General features: G+C 43.3%; 1 protein-coding gene across 6 annotated transcripts in view; it reads right to left on the bottom strand.

Moving 5' to 3' along the window:
* MTHFD1L (methylenetetrahydrofolate dehydrogenase (NADP+ dependent) 1 like) overlaps positions 1–21,749 on the bottom strand; it is a 211,983-nt gene that overhangs the window by 125,056 nt on the left and 65,178 nt on the right. For 5 of the 6 annotated variants that reach the window (XR_004352578.1, XM_032651638.1, XM_032651640.1 and 2 more), the window contains 4 exons: positions 17,300–17,376; positions 11,639–11,779; positions 8,943–9,011; positions 4,434–4,545 (listed from right to left, as the gene is read on the bottom strand). Coding sequence is in view for 5 of the 6 variants with exons in the window: in XM_032651638.1 (XP_032507529.1) it covers positions 4,434–4,545; positions 8,943–9,011; positions 11,639–11,779; positions 17,300–17,376 (399 nt within the window). In the remaining variant the exon portion in view is untranslated. The remainder of the gene's footprint in view (positions 1–4,433; positions 4,546–8,942; positions 9,012–11,638; positions 11,780–17,299; positions 17,377–21,749) is intronic. The other variant, XM_032651641.1, reaches the window with a different exon arrangement.

Genomic DNA, 21,749 nt, shown 5'->3' on the forward strand with positions numbered 1-21,749 from the left:
ACAGTGGGCACTTCTAGTGGGGAGGGCAGAGAAATGAGATTGGGGTGGGGGGCAAGACTTCTAATAATTTCCCATCACACGTGGGATCTTCCCGGACCAGGGACTGAATGCGTGTCCCCTGCACTGGCAGGTGGATTCTTAACCACTGCGCCACCAGGGGAAGTCCCTTTTTTAAAAAAATCAGTCTGTAGTCCATGGCGGTTTATCTATTCTGAAGGCTGGTCATCTGTCTGTTATCTTTGAAAATGTTTCCTCCCAATCTGTCACATGCCTTTTTAATCTTGTATCTTTTATCATGAAAAATTTATTTTTTGAATGTATTCCAAATTACCAATCTTTTTGAGTTTGAGCATTTTTTTATCTTAAGAGAGTCTCCTATATACAACGACTTTTCTATGGACATAAATTCATACTCAGACTTCAGACAAACCCGTACTACTGCATTTAACTTCTGTAGATGGATGTTAAAATGGGGGTCTTTTGCCTGACACCCCAAAACCATGTCAATTGCTCACGTGCCAAAGGACAACGCTAGACCTAGCAGCACGTGCAAAGGAACTGTTTGAAAATACACTTTGCATCCCTTAGTCCAAGAGATACCTTTCAAAGAAAGGGGTTGACAAGAAATCGTGGGGAAGGATTTCTTCAAAGAAAGTTATGGATGTGCCAGCCCCACTCCACGCCTGCAGTGGGAAGGAGGCAGAGCTGCTGCCCCTTTTCTGGAGCTAATTAATGAGGCTGTAGCAGAACAACTGGAAAGAATCAAGAGTGACACTGCCATCAGGGACACAGGGGGGGACCGGGGTATGAAAAATGTCCATGAGCTGAAAAGAAACAGCCCATGACAGGGTTGTGCGAGAGATGTAACTACATTCCCACTGATGGTAGGTCAGAGGTCCAAGGGCTGTGGTACCCTGAGACCAGGTGTGGAACCAGCAGCAGGATTTTCTGAAATGGAGATACACACAGAGGTCTTCTGCCAAGAGTGTGGGAGAGGCCAGACTGGTACCATCGAACGGCCAACCTTCAACCCTGGAGGGGCCAGAGTCGACCTAAGTGCAAGGTGAGGGGGGTCAGAGAAGCAGCCACCTTCCCCATCCCACTGTCGCCTAGAGGCAGACCCAGGAAGGCAGGGTGAAGCTTCAATTTGAATGAAATTTGGAGTTTTCATGAGACTGGACCCATATCCTTTTAATAAAATGAGACTATTTCTGTGACCAAAGGGACTAGAGGAATGTTTTAAAAAATATTTTAAAGGCACCAGATATTAACTGGGAGCGAGAGCACTCTTCCATAAATGTATTCCAAGCGCAAGGAATGAACCAGCCCACAGGGCGGGCTTGACCAGGCAGCGGGGAAAGAGCTTGTTCCTTATTCCCGCTGCTCAGGACACTGACTTTGCTCCCAGCATTTCATGGAGCTGCAGCATCAATCTGCCACCTTCGTGAGAGTTTAACACCACAGGTCTTGAGTCTTGTGGTCTGTACTGATCTAAGTCGCTGGTATTACACAGTTATACATAATGGACCATGATCTTTATATATTAAAAATAATATAAAAAGAGATATCTGTACACTCATATTCACAGCAGCATTATTCACAACAGCCAAAAGGTGGAAGAAACCCAAGTGTCCATGGACAGATGAATGGATAAACAAAATGCGTTACATACATACGATGGAGTATTGTTCAGCCTTAGTTAATTAGTAAGGGAGTTCTGACAAATGCTACAACATGGGTGAACTTTGAGGACGTTATGCTAAGTGAAATAAGCCAGTCCCAAAAGGAAAAATACTGGTATGAATTACCTAGAATAGTGATGTTCAGAGACTGAAAGTAGAAGGGTGGTTTCAGGCACTGGAGAGACGGGGAGTTGTTGTTCAACGGATACAGAGTTTTAGTTTTGCAAGATGAAGAGTCCTGGGGATGAATGATGGTGACGGTTGCACGACAATGTGAAAGCATTTCACTGAGTGGTACATTTAAAAATGGTTAAAATGGGAACTCCGTGGTGCTCCAGTGGGTAAGACTCCATGCCCCCAACACAGGGAGCCCCAGTTTGATCCCTGGTCGGGGAACTAGATCCCGCATGCATGACGCAACTAAGAGTTCGCATGCCGCAACTAAAGATCCCGCACGCCACAACTAACACCCAGCGCAGCCAAAGTAAATAAATAAATATTTAAAAATTGGTTAAAATGATAAATTTTATGTTCTAAGCATTTTGCCACAGTTGAAAATAAAAACTAAATAAAAAAGGAAATTTAACCTCCATTAGTCATGTATCAATAATGGAGTGAATAATAAGAAGTGGCTAAGAATTATCCTGTCTTACCATGTGTCAGGTGCCATGCCAGGACTTATACATGGTCTCATTTAATCCTCATTTCAAACCTATGAGGCAAGTCCTATTAAAATCCTTACTTTACAGATAAGGAAACTGAGGCACAGAAGGGTTACCTTGCCTAAAGTTACACAACTTGAAAGGAGTTGACAGAGATACTCTGATTCTAGAACTAGGCTTCTAAACCTCTGGCAGTGGGCAGATTTCACTGTCACTGAACTATCTCCCGTTTACAGCCTCTTAGACTAGAAGAGATCATAGAAACAATTCACACAATTATTGACATTTGCATAGTTCTCTAGGTTTAAAAAGCACATTCTCTTTTGATATTACTCATTAAAATACTGCAGCACAGGTATTCTCCTTTTATCAGAGAGGACACAGAGACTAGAGAAGTTAAGTAAATGGCTTCAAGTCATGTTACCAGGCAGGGTTCTGATTCCACAGCTTCTAACTCTGGGTCCATGGCTAACTATCCAGATCCAATTCCTTGTCTAGTTCAGCTTCTCATTTTTCAGATGAGACTGCCTACAAGGGACACGCCCAAAGATGCTAATGGCTTGTCCAAGGTCACACAGAGAGCTAGTATGTTCTGTGTGCATCACCAGCATATGCCTTTAAAAATCCTTAGCCATGACAACACATGTTCTATAAATATGTGTTGATAAAGGAAGGATTGGTACAGAGGCAGAGAGCTCTGTCAGCATAAAATAGAGTGCTTTTTTCTAGAAACTCTTTTATTTGTGGAGTTGATGCTTTAGAACCTACACTTCACGTAAGCGTCCAACTTTTCAGTGCCTGCCCTTACTCAACCTCCTCCATTAGCTCTACAATTACGCTGTTATCAATTGAGCAAATCCACTTAGACAGCATGTCTAGCTACTCTCATAGCGGATTTCGTACCCAAGCAGCAAAGTGCACGAGAGCTGTATAATGCAGACCTTTGAGAAATGAACTACATAAATCCTCATTTGATCCTGACTGTATGTCTACAAGGAATTCTTAAAACAGACTCAGCCACCCTGAGTGATCTTTTTAACGGCCGAGTGTAAAAATGCAGAGCTAAGATCTTCTGTCCAGCAGAATCTTTTCACGTAAAATAACTCACTTCTGAGATACAAGGCTAACGATCAGTGTGAAAAAAGCAATTGCTAGACTTGATTAAAGACACTCACGCAGTGAATGTAAATTACTTGTTGGCATGTGAATATCTGCCAGTGTAATGCCTCAGATGTCAAATTAAGGTGATATTCCATGAATTCTTGTTTATCTTTTTCTTTCTTACAACCTTAATACTGTGGGTGGGATTGGGGCTGGCACGGACTGAGCAAACTCTATGGCAGTGTCCCCCTCTTTATGGCTGGAATGTCCAACAAAACCCAGAGAGAAGCAGGTACCACAAAGAAGAGCTTCACAGCAGCAAAACATCTGAGGCCTTACTAATAAAAATGTCCTAGTCTAATGGTTGGGAATCTCCCCTCCATTAGGCCACAAAACCACACTCAGATTCAACGAAGAGCCGACTGATTTCATCTCAAGTAATCAGTATTACTATAACTGCTAGTATTGGCTAACATTTAATGAGCATTTTCTCCTGTTAAATTACACACACAGTATGCTCCAGCAGGGCAGTACTAGGTCTGCTTTGCTCACCGCGCAGCCACAGCTCTGAGTTGCATGCCTTGTATGTGTTAGGTTGTCAATAAATATTTGTTGAATGAATAAATAATCTCATTTGGTTTTCAAAATAACCCTATAAGGTTCGATACAATATTGTTATCACCATTTCTCAGCTGAGAAAGCTGAGGCTCAGAGGTCATTACACTGTACCCAAAGTCACGTGGTCAGCAAGTGTCAGAGCTTATATTCTAAACCACATGCACCTGACATCAAAATCTGCGGTTCGACCACAATGTCATGTCACTAGTACAGCCCAGACCTTAGGGTTTTTCCAGTACTGAGGCCATCTCTGAAACGTGGGCTTACAAGAATATATTTCAAGTCAGAATGGATCTCACTCTGTTCCAGCCATCACCTTTCAGATTTCTTCAATATTCTTCAAAAACTACATTTAAAAAAAGTGACTTACCTACATATCCTTCTTCACCAACCAGTTTCAGGGCAATTTTATCAGCCAACACTGAAGAGTTGCCGTGGGCAATGTTGGCAAAGGGGCCAGCGTGCACAAATACAGGCGTCCCCTGTGGAAGCGGAAGAGCAAATTTTAAAAAGCTATGAGAGGGGTTTCCTTGGTGGTGCAGTGGTTGAGAGTCCACCTGCCGATGCAGGGGACGCGAGTTCGTGCCCGGGTCCGGGAAGATCCCACATGCCGCGGAGCGGCTGGGCCCGTGAGCCATGGCCGCTGAGCCTGCGCGTCCGGAGCCTGTGCTCCGCAACGGGAGAGGCCACAACAGTGAGAGGCCGGCGTACCGCAAAAAAAAAAAAAAAAAAAAAGGCTATGAGAATCAGTTATTTCCTACTATAATTTTGATAAGCCACTGTTTTAGCTGTCTCAGTGACCATGAGATAAACCTTATTTCATATTATTCTGCATTATATTGTTACAAAGAATGGAATTAAACCTTGATGGTCTAAGAGGCTTGTTTAAATTGTTTATCCCCATTAAGAAATTAACCAGGGCTTCCCTGGTGGCGCAGTGGTTGGGAGTCCGCCTGCCGATGCAGGGGACGCGGGTTCGAGCCCCGGTCCGGGAGGATCCCGCGTGCCGCGGGGCGGCTGGGCCCGTGGGCCATGGCCGCTGAGCCTGCGCGTCCGGAGCCTGTGCTCCGCAACGGGAGAGGCCGCGGCGGTGAGAGACCCGCGTACAGCAAAAATAAAAATAAAATAAAATAAAAAAAAAGAAATTAACCAATTCAAGAAAAATCTAATCATAAAATCAACACAATAAATGAATCGTGGGAATCATGGCAGGGCAAGTACATTTTATTATAAGCCATTTTTATATTTACAATAATAATCTTATTCTGATTTTTAAAAACTCTGTCTTTCTCATTGTTCCTCTTACCTGTTAATTTTTTAAGTTAAGTCACCTGGTAATTATTAAAACAAAAGAAAAATTTCACCCATACTAAAATGTTAGTTACTAAAAAGGCAAAAAAAGCAACAAATAAGGGAATTCTCAAAAGCTTTAGATTTTAATTATTTAAACAAAATCTGTCATATAGTCATTTCTTACTTTCATTTCTACACCTCTCTTTTGTCAAAGAGAAGAGACTGTAGCCCTCCCTAAAAAAAATCACCCACGTGCACTAAACTGTTTAGGCTGTATTCAGAGTCAGCTGGGGCCACTGAGGTCTGTGTGTGTGAACCCTGGCTCCACCTGTGAAAATACACGTTGCCCTTTCACTGACACGGGGGAGGCAGGGCGTGATGCAGGGGATGGGGCCTGGGAGCCATGGAAAGTTCCCATGAACCAGGATGGGCTGCGGGCGAGCATGTTTCAAAGCCGAGAGAGGTGAACAAAAGCAGGAAGAAAGGCAGTGAAAGAAAAATCGTCACTGAGAGTGAGAAGGAATTGATCAAATCCACTCAGAGTTTTCTATTTACTTTTCCCCCCAGAGTCCTCAGGAGGGACAGTCACAGAGTACGGATACGGCCATACAAATGTCTGTGGAAATAATACACTGGGATATGTGTTTATGGAAATGCATACATGCATGTTTACTGTCTAGATCTCCACCTGTCTATCCATCTATAGTTTCTCACTTCTACGCAGATAAGCCTTTTAAGTGCTTTGACGGAAACACTGTTTAAAAGGTATTAACGCCTCCATCACCTCCTAGCCTTTGCCAGTCCTAGGACGTGGCTGCCTGTGGAAAGCTAGTAGCAGAGCTAATGAGAAAAGTTTAAAGAGACAAGGTCACAGGCTCCAGCCCTGGGTGGGCGGCTGGCTTCACTCCCCTATACCCTGCAACCCTCATCCTGGCCATCTGTCTGAGAAGCACCTGGCACCAGTCTCCAGGGCGACAGGTGACAGGGTATGGCTGTATCAGCATAAACACACCGCTATACCTGGCACAGCCACTCCAGGGACTAGATGGGCAGCATTCAATTTTAATTTAAAATGAAATTAAAAGCCACACAGATTAATCACGAAAGCTGTATCAGAGCCCTGGTTTTTGAAATCCCAGTATGTGGTTTAAATAGAAAAATTCTTAGATCATCATTGTTGGACATTCAGACACAGACATAAATACACACTCAACTGATATTTATATGATGCAGTATACGGAGTTAATACTTTGTTTAAGAAATTCTATCACTAACCCAAAGACATAAAAATATCTATCGTGAGTTCAATATTTTATTTTATATGCAGAACATTTAGGAAAGTAATAACAGGAAATATCTTGGTTTCTGTGATGACAAAGCTGTGAATATTCTCCGTAATGGACTTTTTGAACATTTCATAAGATTAAAACTTCAGCTGCTATTTGCTGACCAGAGATCTAAAAGAGCATTACCCAAAGGACTTTCTGCAGGGCCCTGAACGTTCTGTACCTGCGCTATCTGATGGAGCAGCCGCCATCCACGGGGGGCTGCGCAGCGCTTAAAGTGCGGCTGGTGAAAATAAATAAAGAAGTAGAAATAGAACTAGTGTGACTGCAGAACTGAATTTTAAACTTTATTTAATTTAAACTAATTTAGACTGAGATAACCACACGTGGCCAGGAGCTCCCATATTGGACAAAAGACTGCAGCAAGTGGGTGTTTTCCTCAACACTGCATATGGTTAACCCGTGGTAAAACGTTAAGATCTCTTATTCTCTCTCTTCCACAGGGAAGTTCTCAAGCTTATATGTATACAAAAATCACCCAGGGTATCCAAGCCTTACCCGCCAGACATTCTAGAGTTCACTTTGTCTGGGGGAGAGCTTGGCATCAGCATCTTTAAATCGTTCCATGAGATTCTAACGTGCAGCCAGGGTTGAGAACTGCTGGTCTCCGGGCACCTTGCAGCAATGGAACCCTTGATAACCTCCTCTGGGACTAATAGTCAAGTGTGTTCAAACATGAGCACTAAAGCAGAATCTGTACATTAACCAGTGATTTTTAGATCATTTGTTGATTTAGGTTCCTACTGCCACTGATTAGCCAGGTTAATGTGGAATGAATATTTAGGACGCAGGTAGCAGAGTTCATACATGCAGATATTTTAACGGAATGCTGTGTTCAACAATTTTTCAAACAATGCCCATTGCCTGTGACATCAAAATGACGTCACAAATGTGAGCACAGTAAGAACTGCTTAGGGGCAGTCCAACCCAGTAATTCATTCAACTAACAAGAAACTAGCCTTTTAGAGTGGGATATGTATTAAAGGTGGGAGTAATTTTTAATCTAAGAAAGGTAATTATTTAAAACAGTAAGCTGATCATCCCTAATGATGATGATAATGTGTTCATTTTTGAGGGGGAAGTGTTATGATGAAGCAATGTCATGTCTCTTTATACATTTTTTCTCATTCATTTAGTTATTTATCTAACATGTATATATTTTTAGGAGCAATGGAGTAAAAACAATAAATATCCATTTAATTCTTCAGCAAGTGTTTACTGAGCACTTAATATGTGTGAGGAACTTTCTAGGAGCTGGCGATACGATGGTGAATAAGATGGAAAAAGTCCTGCTCTCATCCTGGTGGGAGGAGAAATACAGTAAACAAAAAAAGAAATAGGGGCTCTCAGATGATATCTTGTGCCATGTAGAAAATGACAAGAAGGTGGGTTTTGGGCTTGAACCACTGACCAGGTTTGGGGGATGGAACGAGTTGGGAGGAGGTAGGAGGTGGATAGGAATCAAAGATGCTTTTTTTATGCATAACTTTGAAATGCCTTTTCCCACCCTAGCAGCTCGTGGTAACCACGCCTACAAGTCTGAAATGCTGAGGTCAGGAGGTTCAGAGCCAGAGTTCAAGGGTTATTACATGACTGATACTGCAGGAAAGCGCAGCTGGAGAAGTGAGAAGAAGGCAGCGAAAGAGACGGAGGAGAGGCCACCGAGAAGGTCCAGGAAAGCAAGGCGTCAAAAGCAAGAGAGCAAGCGCTCCGGAAGGAAAAGCATCGGCTGTGTCAGCCCCCACTGAGCAAGCCATATACAAAAAACGACCTTCTTAAAAAAGTGGAGCACTGCACACTTTCCTAGAAAACATTTCTCAGCATTACTCTGTGTGTGTGTGTGTGTGTGTGTACGTTTGAGTTTATTGAATACTCTGCGTTTTGCTTGGAGAGAAAAAAGACAACAAACCTAAACTCCCCAAACTTAAGGATTATGAGAAGCTGAGTCAAAAAAAAAAAAGCAACATAGAAAACATCATGTAAACGTGATAAACGTGGCTACACAAGTTACTGAGATATCAGACACTGAGTTTCTAAGTTTCTCCTCTGGCCAATTAGTACTTAATTAGCCAAGATATGATCATATCAAAGAACTTTGAGCTTTTGGGGGGATGACCAAGCAGTTATTCTGATGCTCCTCATGGGCTCATATTCGCTGGAAGTGCTCACGTGTGGGAACGCACAAGCAACCTAGTTAGTGCGACTCTGTCGACAATGTCTATGAAAAGAGAATCACTTACTTCTAGGGTCTGCATCAGATTTGGTTTTATCGCGTCTTTCATCAGAACAGTCAAAGCACCTGTCACCCCCTGAAGGAAAGGGAGAAAAAAGCCCACTTATTTAGATTATTGACAAAAGATCGTTCGCACAAGGGTCTCTCAGCCTTTTCTCACCAGCCTACCTCCTACGTGGGCATCCCCACCGGCCGCCGTCACCTCTGAGCTACAGGTGACACAGTGCTCTTGCCTCTGTCCATCTCTCCTCCACCTGAATGGATGCCAACCCTTCCAAGATGTGATGGGGAAGTAGTAGTCATCGCATTTTAAAAAAAAACCTCCTTTGACGGAAATAAGAGGCTTGCCATACCTTTCAATTTGCAACTATGCACATCATGTTTCATTACCAGAGATTACACTGTTGCCCCGAGAAATCAGGTGAAGAACAAAAACAAGGCTTGTTACACAGAGGGAACGAAGAAAGGGAAAGGGACGTGTCTAAAGGCACCCATTCTGGTTTCCCACCCTCTCTCGACCTCTCATCCCACAGATAACCGAAGGCACTCAGAACACTGTTGCATTGGAAAGGCTCCTCCTTTTCTGTCTCTCGTGCTATGTCTGCCTAGAATGGAGCTGATGCCACTTGTACATAGATTGTGGCTGCTTCCTTCCAATCCTATAATGCTTGAGTTGGGCTCTCTCGAAGCTCCCTATCCCATTCCTGGAAAAGAAGAGGTGGAGGAAGAGACACAGCAGGGATGAAGTCGGAGAGCTACTGGGGAAATTATTTGTGCCAAAGCAGGCCACAAAGGGAAGCTTTTTTAAAAAAAACTCCCTTCCGCCTTTTCTAAAGACACTGGGCAAGTATCTTTCAACAGATTAGTCAGTTATGGGAAGGCCATAATACGAGCAAATGCATGTGAACACGGCCCTGAAAAAATAAATGTGGCATGCAACAGATCCTAACAGATAAGGTGGTAGAATCTAGAGACTCTTCAGCTCTCCAAGGTGCATTCGTTTATTACTTTCTCCTTCTACCTCCATCACCAACAATGTTAAGTGTTTCTCTTATATGATCAGTTTCTATTTTTGTATTTTTATAATATTTAATCATTGAAGATTTCTTTAAAAATCAAATTTACTTTCTACTTTATTGCAGAAAATAAACCTTGCAAGAACTGTAACCTTCCTATTATAAATATATAAAGAAATCAGGTACCTTCTGCAAACAAGAAACACAAAAGAAAACTAAAAAGAATTAACTTTGGGTTATTTTGGTCCAGATCCAAGAGTTTTATCACAAACCAAAGGAGTAACTTTAGGGAAATATTTGTGGATAAAGTTTCAAACTACTCCTGGCACATACTTATTGATACCTAAGGTTAAGAGGATACAGATAAATATTTATACAGAAACTATTATATGCAAGTTTAGAGACACATGTTGAGATGTCGATCATTTTTAAAAAGCAGTACTTTTACAGCAACCTGGGTTTGAGTTTTCTCTTTAAGCCTTATACTAAGCATTCCATGGGCTGCTGATATAAATGTATCTATTTAATCTACTTGACAAGACTCGAGTCACTCAGATTCATCTCTTCAAAAGAGCCAAAAGGTAACCAAGACATTTTGGCAAAGGTTTAAAATTATATCCCCAGGCCCTGGAATTAATAAAATATTAATTTGCCTGTCTCCTTTTCACAACTGGTTTTCAATCATCAGTGTGCATTTAAGATTCCATTATGGTACGTGAAAGTAAGCTTAAATTTAGAGTAATGGCTGCCTACGTTGTACTAAGTACTATGTGCTTATAAACACGTACAAGCAAATGAAATAGCTACACCATTGATGGGGATTAACAGTAAAGTTGGTTATTAAAAAAAGGAAAAAAGAGGGCTTCCCGGGTGGCGCAGTGGTTGAGAGTCCGCCTGCCGATGCAGGGGACACGGGTTCGTGCCCCGGTCCGGAAAGATCCCACATGCCGCGGAGCGGCTGGGCCCGTGAGCCATGGCCACTGAGCCTGCGCGTCCAGAGCCTGTGCTCCGCAACGCGAGAGGCCACAACAGTGAGAGGCCCGCGTACGGCGAAAAAAAAAAAAAGGAAAGAAGATTAGCACTCCAAATTACAAAAAGCACTAAGGAAGGTGGTGGTGTGCCATGAAAGCTTTGTAAGAAGCATCATTCCACGCAACAGAAAGCTACATGAGTAAGAATGATTAAGGCGGAGCTCTGTTTTTATAATGTGAAACCCAAGTCGAAGGCACGAATTTAAACAACCAGGGTGCCCAGGGAGCAGGCTGGAGCCAAAAATGTGCCATTTTTAACTTAACCTTCCCTCCCATGAAGGTGGAGTCACTTCTTATTCCTTGGAAAGGTGATTTGCCCTCAATTTAAAGCCAGCATAGATCACACTTTTTTAAAAAAGCCACAGGCTGCAGGAGGATGACCGCACCCCAGGCAGAGCAGAGATCAGGATTGGAAAGGATCGTGAAAAGCTCACGAAATAGGTTTCATATGCTTTGGTTGCAGTCAGGCACAAGCATGTTATAAATGCCTGTGAGAACATGATGAAGTTGTAAGACAAACGGGATGGTGAGCAGGAAAACGTGTGCAGAAATTCTCTGAATTCCCATTATTACCCAGTGATGTAAGAGGAAGAAAACCTCCTGATCACAAAAGAACAGGGGCAGCGAGCTCTCTGGAGCTTCTGAGATGGACGTACCAAATCACTTGTCGTCACGGGCTGCCCGTTTCTGTCACTGGCCACCACCATTCTGCCCAGTCGCTCCTTCATGTCCGTGAGGCTGTCAGTCAGAGCCAGCACTGCCATGACCTCACTGGCCACGGCGATGTCAAACTGTGCCTGAAAAGGCAAAGCCAAGGTACTGGTCAGCTGCAGCTCCACCTGGATGGCCATTTGCATGGGGATCTGTATTGCAGCAATTCCTGCAGGCCCAGGGTTTAACCCTCGATGGGCCGTTCTCAGAGGCACAAGTTTCCAGCACATGCCCGGTCCTGGGATCGGTGCTTCCCAGGGAGGCCACCCCTTCCTCCATTTGCTGTCTGAGCAGGGCCTGGCTGGGCCCCCCATTACGGGAGCTCACGGGGCTATGAGATTTGCTTCTGTAGCATATTTCAGCCTCGGAATTATTAATGTGATGATGTGATGGACGCACGGCTCCACCAGTGGACTGTAAGTGCCATGAAGGCAGGGACCATTTGGGGAGGGATTGCTCCTGAGTCCCCAGCTTGGAGGCCTGCGTGTGAAATGCGGGAGGCATTCAATGTGTATCAGCAAAATAAAGGAAGAGTCTGCTGCCTACCCCTGCTGTTATTTACGTGTGTCAAGGGGGATGCATGTGTCTGCCCAGCAAAGAGGTAAGCAGCAGATCATGAAAAAAGAGGGTTCTGAGGCCAGTCTCCCAGACTTAGAGCTCAGCACAGCGGTGAGAAGACCCTCGACTTCTGTCATCCCCCCAGTCACAAGGTGGCATGGAATCAGTTCTGAGCTGTCCACGGAGGCTTGGCCACATCAGATCATGAATTGTCCAGCCATGAATGCTGGAGAGCGGCTACTTCCTGAGAAATGTCCCTGGCCTTCCTATTCCCGCTCCTGGCTCTGATTCCAAGCTGGACACAATCCAACAGGAACCAAAAGAGACACAAGGACCCCGCATATCCTCCCCCACCGAATTCAGCCACCAGACAAAACCGCTTCATTACACTCCTTCCCAAGGGGCATATGAGCCAGGCAAGTTCAGTCTTACATAGAAAATGGCTGTGCCCTGGAGGGATCACCTCAGGAGATATTTTATTGTCCATTTCCGGCACCCACAAGAAAGGAAGTGAAGGAAAGAAGGAGCTTTCTGGCTACTTCCTGGTTGAGATTTCAGCAGTCACTGATTTACTGAAAACACATTACCTGAAAGGCAAATGCACCTATACTCAACTATTACATTCTCAATATAACCCATTCCAAATCTCAGTGGTCTTTCATTGTATGAAATTTAGGGTTTTCTACACCACCGTTCCATCAAAAACAGTACATATGAAAAGTAACTAAAAATGATGAGACTTTCTGCACAAAACCGGAGGCTAGAAATATTCTTAAAATATTAACTGTGTGGGCTTCCCTGGTGGCGCAGTGGTTGAGAATCCACCTGCCGATGCAGGGGACACGGGTTCGTGCCCCAGTCCGGGAAGATCCCACACGCCGCGGAGCGGCTGGGCCTGTAAGCCATGGCCGCTGAGCCTGCGCGTCCGGAGCCTGTGCTCCGCAATGGGAGAGGCCACAACAGTGAGAGGCCCGCGTACCGAAAAAAAAAAATAAATAAATAAATAAACTGTGTAAGTGATAAGTGGAATGTATAACACCCATAAGTTCTTCATTTGTAATCGTTACAATTTCAAAATTTTGCATCTCTAGCAACATCAAAATGAAACAAGGATCAATATAAATATAGTTACTCATTTTATGCCTGAATGGTACAGCTAACAGAGGGCTGCTCGCTTTTGTTTTGCAAATAAAATATTTCTAAATCACATAAAGGTGTAGATGAGATTATTCTTATTGTTTATCACAGATTTAGACAAAAGACAAAAAGCCATGTTGACAAGGATGCGAATCCCCTTTGACTCTGCAAGTATGGATCTGTTTATCATGTGTATGTTACAGCTTATTTATGATAGCCCAACACTGCAAACACCCTAAGTGTCCATTAACAGCGAAATGGTTGTATCTATTATGGTACATCTACAAGATGTGGTATTATATAGGCATTAAAGAAATGATGATATAGGGAATTCCCTGGCGGTACAGTGATTTGGACTCCGCACTTTCACTGCCAAGGGCCCGGGTTCGATTCCTAAGATCTCACAAGCCGTGTGGTCCCACAAGCCAAAAAAGATGATATAGATCTACATTTACTGCCATAAAAAGATGTTCTCAATAGTTTTAAGATTAAAAAAAGCAGTTAAACCTCTTAGATATAATCCCTTCTTACTTAATAATATGTATGCATAAAGCAACATAGAACATAACCTTGGACAAGTCACTTAACACAATATGGCAACTTTTCTCATTTGCAAACCAGATTTACAAACTAAATGTGCTCACGTATGTAATGGGCCTACCAATAAAAGGCACAAAATAGGCATTCAGATCACAGCAATTGTTAATCCTGCATCTCTCTAGTGCCAAGATAGAGTACAAAAATATGCAGAGAAAATGTGAAGGAACTTCCTTACTATTCCTCTTCTGAAATCAGAAGTCAGTGATTTCAGAAGGTGAACAGCTTTCCAGCATCCATGTTATGTGTTTTTACACATATAAACACGTATGCTGGCTTTTTCTTAACATAAACTGGATTACGCTATATTCATTTTAGTCCAAATTCTTTTAACGTGTGTTCTTTTTCTTTTCCAAGATTTGATTTTATTATTTTTTTGAATTTTATTTTATTTTTTACACAGCAGGTTCTTATTAGTTACCTATTTTATGCATATCAGTGTATACATGTCAATCCCAATCTCCCAGTTCATCCCATCACCCCCACCACCACCACCACTTTCCCCACTTGGTGTCCATACGTTTGTATGGACAAACCTTCAATTTCACAATCTGTATGAGAGCTCTAAGTCACTCCCCCGATATACACTTTATCATTTTCAACGGCTACCTGTTTCTGTTGTGCAAAAGGATACACCAAATATATGTAATCACCCCTAACGATGAACACTGGATTGCTTCCAATGTTCACCATTACAAAAAATGCTGCAATTAGTATCCTATATATAGATTTTTTTTTTTGTACCTGAGTAAATATTCCCCCCTTTTTAAGAAAAATCTCTAGTCCTGAAGTTAGAACTGTTCTGACATTTCAAATTTTAAATACTGACAAACTATCATCCAAAAGGCTTTACAATTTATATTCTCACTAATACTGTATAAAAGTCTCTATTTCTTTGCATCCTCACTAACGGTTAATATTAATTTATTTATGTTTTAATGAGCTCATAGATAAGTCTTATTATCTTCTACTTATCCTATTCATTTCTTTAGTATAGATTTATTGAACACCTACTACTCCTATGTAACAAAGTCCTATGCACTGAGAATATAGCAGTGAACAAAACATACCAAAACCCCTGCCCTTATGAAACTCACATCTTAGTGGGGGAAGGCAGAAAATAAACAAATAAGTAAGGATAGCAGGGGAAGAAAGAGGGAGTTTGGGGACAGGCAGGTGCAGTTTTAAAGAAGGTGACCAGTGAAGGCCTTACTGAGAGCAGTATTTGAGTATTAATTTATGGAAATTCTTTTTATGCTTGGCACTTTAACCCGTTGTTATATTTATACTGCGAATAACCTCTCCCAGACTCTTACTGGTCTTTTACTGATTTGGTAAATCATTTTTCCATATGGAAGATTTTAATTTTTATTTATGTCAAAATTATCTATTCGTTAGAGTTTCTGCTTTTTATGTCAGTGCCAATTCTACTAGGCCAAACTACTGTGTTTGACTTATGCCAGCTTATTTTGTATTTTCTGTTCCAAATTTTTTTTTCTTTCTACTCAAGGATTCTAGATTGAAAATCCTGTTCCTTCAGAACTCCAAATCGGTTTTCCCAGTGTCACCTTGCATTCAGTGCTGTCAATGAGAAGTCTGATGACAATCTGAATCTCACTCCTTTGTGACTCATCAAGACTTTTTTCCTCTCTGGCAGCTCTTTGGAATTCTTTTTTTTACCCTTAGCGTTGTGAAATTTCAACATTATGTGTCTGGGTGTAAGTCTACTTCATGTATGCCGCTCAGCACTTGTTAAGTCTTTTAATATGAAAATTCTAAATTTTCCTTAAAGTCAATAAATTCCCTTTTTATTATTTCCTCAAATACATTCTTCCCTACATTCTCTGTTACTTTCACCGGTAACTTGAGATGAGTATTAGAACTTCTCGGTGTGTCTCGTATGTCTCTTGATTTTTCCTTTATATTTTCTATGGTTTTCCTTTTGATAGTATGTTCTGAGAGAGTTTCTTAGATTGAACTTTCCTCTCTCATTCAGTTAACCCTATTCTTATTCAATCTACTAACTGGATTTTTACTTTGACACTACAGTTTTATTTCCAAGATTTTAACCCATTTTTTTTCCACAACAGCTAATTCTCAATCCTTGTAGGACAGTTCCCTTAAGCCTCTGAGAATACTGATGGTAATCTCCTCAAAGTCCCCCCCCCCACCCTGCCACCATCTGATCTGCAATCTTGTCTAGGGCACCTAAGCTTCTCTTTACTGCGTCTGGCGTCCATGTTCATGATATGTGCTTTCCTTTAATACAGACGATTCCTGGCTTTGATGCTCCCTTTTCCTTGTCTGGGGACCTGATTTCTGACAACCTCACCCTGTCTCTAGACATTCAAGAGAGTAGGACATAGGACATGCTGCTCCTTGGCTTCCCGTCCTGCAGTCTCTCACAGGATTAGTCCTGAGGTTGCCCACTGTGCAAATGACAGATGGCTGCCCTCTCCTAAGTGTCACAATATACTGCTTTTCCTTGCAGCAGATGCTTTTCACTGCCAGCCAGGAAGCACGGTACACAAGTGAATCTGTGACTTTGATGTGAGCCGCCCCCCACGGCTGGGCCCCAAGGCTGAGACCAATGTACCACTGGCTGTGTCTCAACACAGGTGTCCCAGGAAGGTGCCTGTGCACCAGTTTTTTTGGGAGCTGTCCCCATCCCTCTCCCGTATCTAAGAAGTAGGGTATCTAATGCCTTTGAATTTAGCAACCCCCTCCAATACTTCCACCACATCTTGGTTTGTGCTTTTCTCCACCCATCCAATTCCATCTTCCTATCTTTCAGAAGCTTCCCCAAAGAGTATGGCCATGACTCCGGTTTTCTAGCAAGGATACTGACTATTTGAAATCTGTCTGTGTGTGCAAGTTTCAGGATTTGGAGGAGGGATGGAATAGGGGCTTAGCTTGTCTTCTCGATTCAATCCTCATATTCACTTTTTAAAATTTAATTTTTTTAAGTTGAAGTATAGTTGATTTACAATGTTGTGTGATTCAGTTTTGGGTTCGTACTATTTTATATCTAACGTATAAAATACGTTAGAATGTTTATTCAAGGGACACCCTGAATGGCTCTTACCAGAAACACAACTAAAATCACACAGAAAAAGGATGGCAAAATAATATTGGAGACGTTCTGTCTCCTGATGATTTCCCAGTCCTGCTGAGGGACTGGAAGAAATGCCTTGACTCATCAGGGGCCCACTGGTTACTGTGGGTGGAAGAACAAGAAGAGAAATGTGGAGAACCAGCTTCTGGGCCGCTTTAAGTGGAAGAGCAGAGTCCTCCCTGGAGAAAACACCACCTACCTGCCGAGAAAAGCCCTTCTCTGTGTTTCCCCGCCCGATGGTTATTTTTCGTAGAAATCGGTCATTTGTATCCATGACTGGAAGAGAAGAGAACAGAGCATCAACGAGCAGGGACTGGCTGCCCAGTGTGTGTCTGGCATTATTCTGGGCGTTGCAGAGGCAGCAGAGAGCAAGAGCTAAGGTTTGGCTTCCCCGAGCTGATGATCCCGTGGGAGGATCACAGAAAGGGGTCAAATAAACTAGGGATCACCCAGCTAGGAAACCAAGGAGGGGATACGACGGCGTGTGTCGGGAAGGGGTCTGGGGTGGGGTGCCGTTTTGAACAGGCAGTAAGGAAAAGCATTTCTGAAGGAGTGTCCTTTTTACACTGAAACCTGAGGCACAAGAAGAAGCCAGTTAAGTCTCTCTGAAGGTTAAACATTGAACGAACATCTGACCCACCACTTCCAGGTATATATCCAACAGAACTGGAAGCGGCTATTGCATACCCATGATCACAGCAGCATTATTCACAACAGCCAAGAGGTGGAAACAGCAAAGTGTCCGCTGACCAAAGAATAGATAAACAAAATGTGGTATAGACATACAATGGAATGTTATATAGCCATAAAATGAGTGAACGTTTGATATATTATGATACAACATAGGCGGACGTTGAAAACATTATGCATGATGAAATAAACCAGGTACGGTATGATTCCACTTGTATGGGGGTCTTAGAATAGGCAAATTTATAGAGACAGAGAGTAGAATGGTGACTACCAGGGGCTGAGGGGAGGTGAGGACTTATTATTGAGGGAGTGTTGAGGATGATGAAAAGGTTTGGGGTGTAGTTAGTGGGGATGGTGTAACCATCCCAAGCCTTGGCCTATATGCCATTCGTGGTATATATTTAACGCCATGAATTGCACACTTATGAATGATTAAGACGATATGCTTTGTATATTTTACCATATAAAAAACCCCCAAATAAATAAAGTAGTATATGTGGGGGGAGGAGTCAATGATGATTCGAGTGAGTATCAATTCTCTTTACTCTCTTCACTGGCCTGTATGAACTGCACCGATTTATATTTTGTTTGTGAAAACCACATCTACCATGCCAGAAAGTAAAGCCAGAAGGACACAGACTTCACTAATAATTTATACTGCATCAAACAGCAAGCCGTCCACACTGACAACTTAGATCCAATTGACTAAATGTTTAATATGGCTCTGACCGAAACGGTGGCGGGAATTGTGTATTTGGGGACTACAAGCATCTCTGCAGGATGAAATTGTGAACGTTTTCTTCCACACACAAGGCACGGACAGACCTGCCAGCCTCGCCCGCCTCTGCTGCTCCCTGACTCGCCGCCGGCCTCTTTCTCTACATACAGTACTCTCCTCTCGGGACTTCCCTGGGGGCGCAGTGGTTAAGAATCTGCCTGCCAATGTAGGGGACACGGGTTCGATCCCTGGTCTGGGAAGATCCCACATGCCGCGGAGCAACTAAGCCCGGGGGCCGACACAACTACTGAGCCCACATGCCACAACTACTGAAGCCCGTGCGCCTAGAGCCTGTGCTCTGCAACAAGAGAAGCCACCGCAATGAGAAGCCTGCGCGCCGCAACTAGAGAAAGCCCACACACAGCAACGAAGACCCAACGCAGCCAAAGAAAACTCCCAAAATCAAAAACAAACAAACCCTCCCCTTTCTCACACATACATATATACATTCATATTACCGCACACTCATATGGGCACCCAGGCAACCCTCCTCAAGCACAGAGAAACCTCTCTATGACTTTAAGGCATAAGCAGAGGGCATACAGAGAAAGGAAAGCCTCTCACTATTATCACTAGCTAGTACTTTATTCCCAAGACCAATGGTGCAGAATCATATAAAGTAAAAATAATTCCTACTCTCATGTGTAGTATACACAGTCTTAATGTGATCTTTTTATTGGTATTTCAGCTGGTTTTTATTTAGCAAAGAACACACAAACAAGAACCGCCCCCCCCCAAAAAAAAACTTAGTAAGATCCGCTATAATCAGCAGCATCAGAAGGCCACCTGTGCGTTTATCAGCGCACCCCTGGCAGAACAGGGCGTCTCACCAGGCTTTTGATGTCCATGGAAAGACGTGTGAAATGACAGTGATACATGAAAGAAATGTGAAGATGAAATTCTGATACACAAGAAAGATGGATAACAGAAAGTAATGCTAAGTTAGTATACGGAATTCCTGCCCTCTAAGTGATAGAGGTGAAGATGGAATGAGAAACATACTTATTCATTTCAGGGCTATTTACTGAGGGCCAATTTTGTGGCAGGTCCTGTGAGAGCTGTACAGGGATACAAAGATGGACAAGACATCATTCTCTTGTGGAAGGCACTCACTGGCAAGGGGAGAGATGGAGAGTGCAGGTAGGCGTGGAGGGGGGACCCCGCAGAGGGGAGAGATCTGGTTTTTCACTCTTTGCCCTAGACGGTCCCTTTAGGACTACACCGCTCTGTTTTGAGGAGCATCCAGAGTGTTCCTAGTGGCTTGTTAAAACAACCAGCACCAGCTCAGGGACTGGGAAACACAGGGTACGACATCGAGGCTAGGCCCACTACTTTGGCTTTGGCAGAAGTGTACTGATTCCCTGCAAGGCTGTAGGGGACTGCTGGGAACTAGTAACTGGATATCAGTTCCCTGGAGACTGAGGCTTCTTGGTCTTCAGTCTAAGGGCCTGTGAGGCCCCAGGGGTTCTGATACTCAGAAAAGCAGGGTTCACATCCTTCGAGGAACAATAAAATGACTTGATGTCCACTGTTTCTTCTGCTTATACTATGTGTTTCTGGAATAGTCTATCGACTCCCAGTTCCACCCTGTTACCATGCACTTATGAGGCCTTCAAGTTAGTGACGGGAAGCATAGGAGAAAACAACCACGAGTTAAATTTCTTACAAAGGATAAAAGGGGAGAGGCGAGCATTCAATATGCGACATCTATGGTCTCAGAAGAGTTTTTTAGCCCCATGTGGTCACTGAGTGTCCCCTCTGTAGTTATCAAATTATAAAAGCATCTAATCTCACCCAAAGGCCATACTCTTTCTAGTTCTAAGCCAATGCTGTCTTTTAAAAAAAGAACAACAACAAAGAAACCTTACTTTTTATTTATTTATTTATTTATTTATTTTGCGGTACGCGGGCCTCTCACTGCTGTGGCCTCTCCCGCCGCGGAGCACAGGCTCTGGACGCGCAGGCTCAGCGGCTATGGCTCACGGGCCCAGCCGCTCCGCGGTATGTGGGATCTTCCCGGACCGGGGCACGAACCCGTGTCCCCTGCATCGGCAGGCGGACTCCCAACCACAGCGCCACCAGGGAAGCCCCAAAACCTTACTATTAAATGACCTCAATCTATTTGATGGAGAGTCCTATTTCTTATATTAATTAATGGGAATAAGAGCCAAACTAGCTATCAAACGTCATTCCAAACTCCTCTGACCTAGGTGGCTTGTCTATAGCAATAATTAGCACTTTAGTGCCCTAAACAATAATACAATTCTAGTATTTATCTGGAGTAATTTTTTAACGTTATCACTCGCATTAAAAGTGATTTGCAACTATGGTATGCTTCAGTCCTTTCATGCTTCTTGGGGAGAAAGCAATCTGCAAGGTGGCCCTGGGTACATATGAGGGATTGTGTAGCCTTTCTTTTTCTAAGACCCACTTAGAAATGGGTGGCCCCATTTCTGGTGGCTGGCTCAGCTGGAGCCACAATGCAGATGCGGAAGAACGCCCCTTGTGTAAAAATTTCTTTTTTAGCATATCCCCATGCTAGGTTTAAAATACACTGATTTCCAGGGCTTCCCTGGTGGTGCAGTGGTTAAGAATCTGCCTGCCAATGCAGCGGACACGGGTTCGATCCCTGGTCTAGGAATATCCCACATGCCTCAGAGCAACTAAGCCTGTGCACCACAACCACTGAGCCTGCACTCTAGAGACTGTGAGCCACAACTACTGAAGCCCGTGCGCCTAGAGCCCGTGCTCCGCAACAAGAGAAGCCACCGCGATGAGAAGCCGACACACCACAATGAAGAGTAGCCCCCGCTCGCTGCAACTAGAGAAAGCCCGTGCGCAGCAACGAAGACACAATGCAGACAAAAATAAATAAACAAATTAATTTAAAGAAAATACCGATTTCCACCTGCATTAATTTTTTGTTCACAAAAATGTTTTAAAGAGTAACACAAACTCACAAATGCCTTGAAAAAGCTGACTATGCATTTCAGATATAATGGTATAGTAATAATTAATCCTAGTTATAAAAAAAAAGTTAGGACTTCCCTGGGGGCGCAGTGGTTAAGAGTCCACCTGCCAATGCAGGGGACACCGGTTCGAGCCCTGCTCCGGGATGATCCCACATGACGCGGAGCAACGAAGTCCGTGCGCCGCAACTACTAAGCCTGTGGTCTACGGT

This window comes from Phocoena sinus, chromosome 12 (assembly GCF_008692025.1).
Source record: "Phocoena sinus isolate mPhoSin1 chromosome 12, mPhoSin1.pri, whole genome shotgun sequence".
Lineage (NCBI taxonomy): Eukaryota > Metazoa > Chordata > Mammalia > Artiodactyla > Phocoenidae > Phocoena > Phocoena sinus.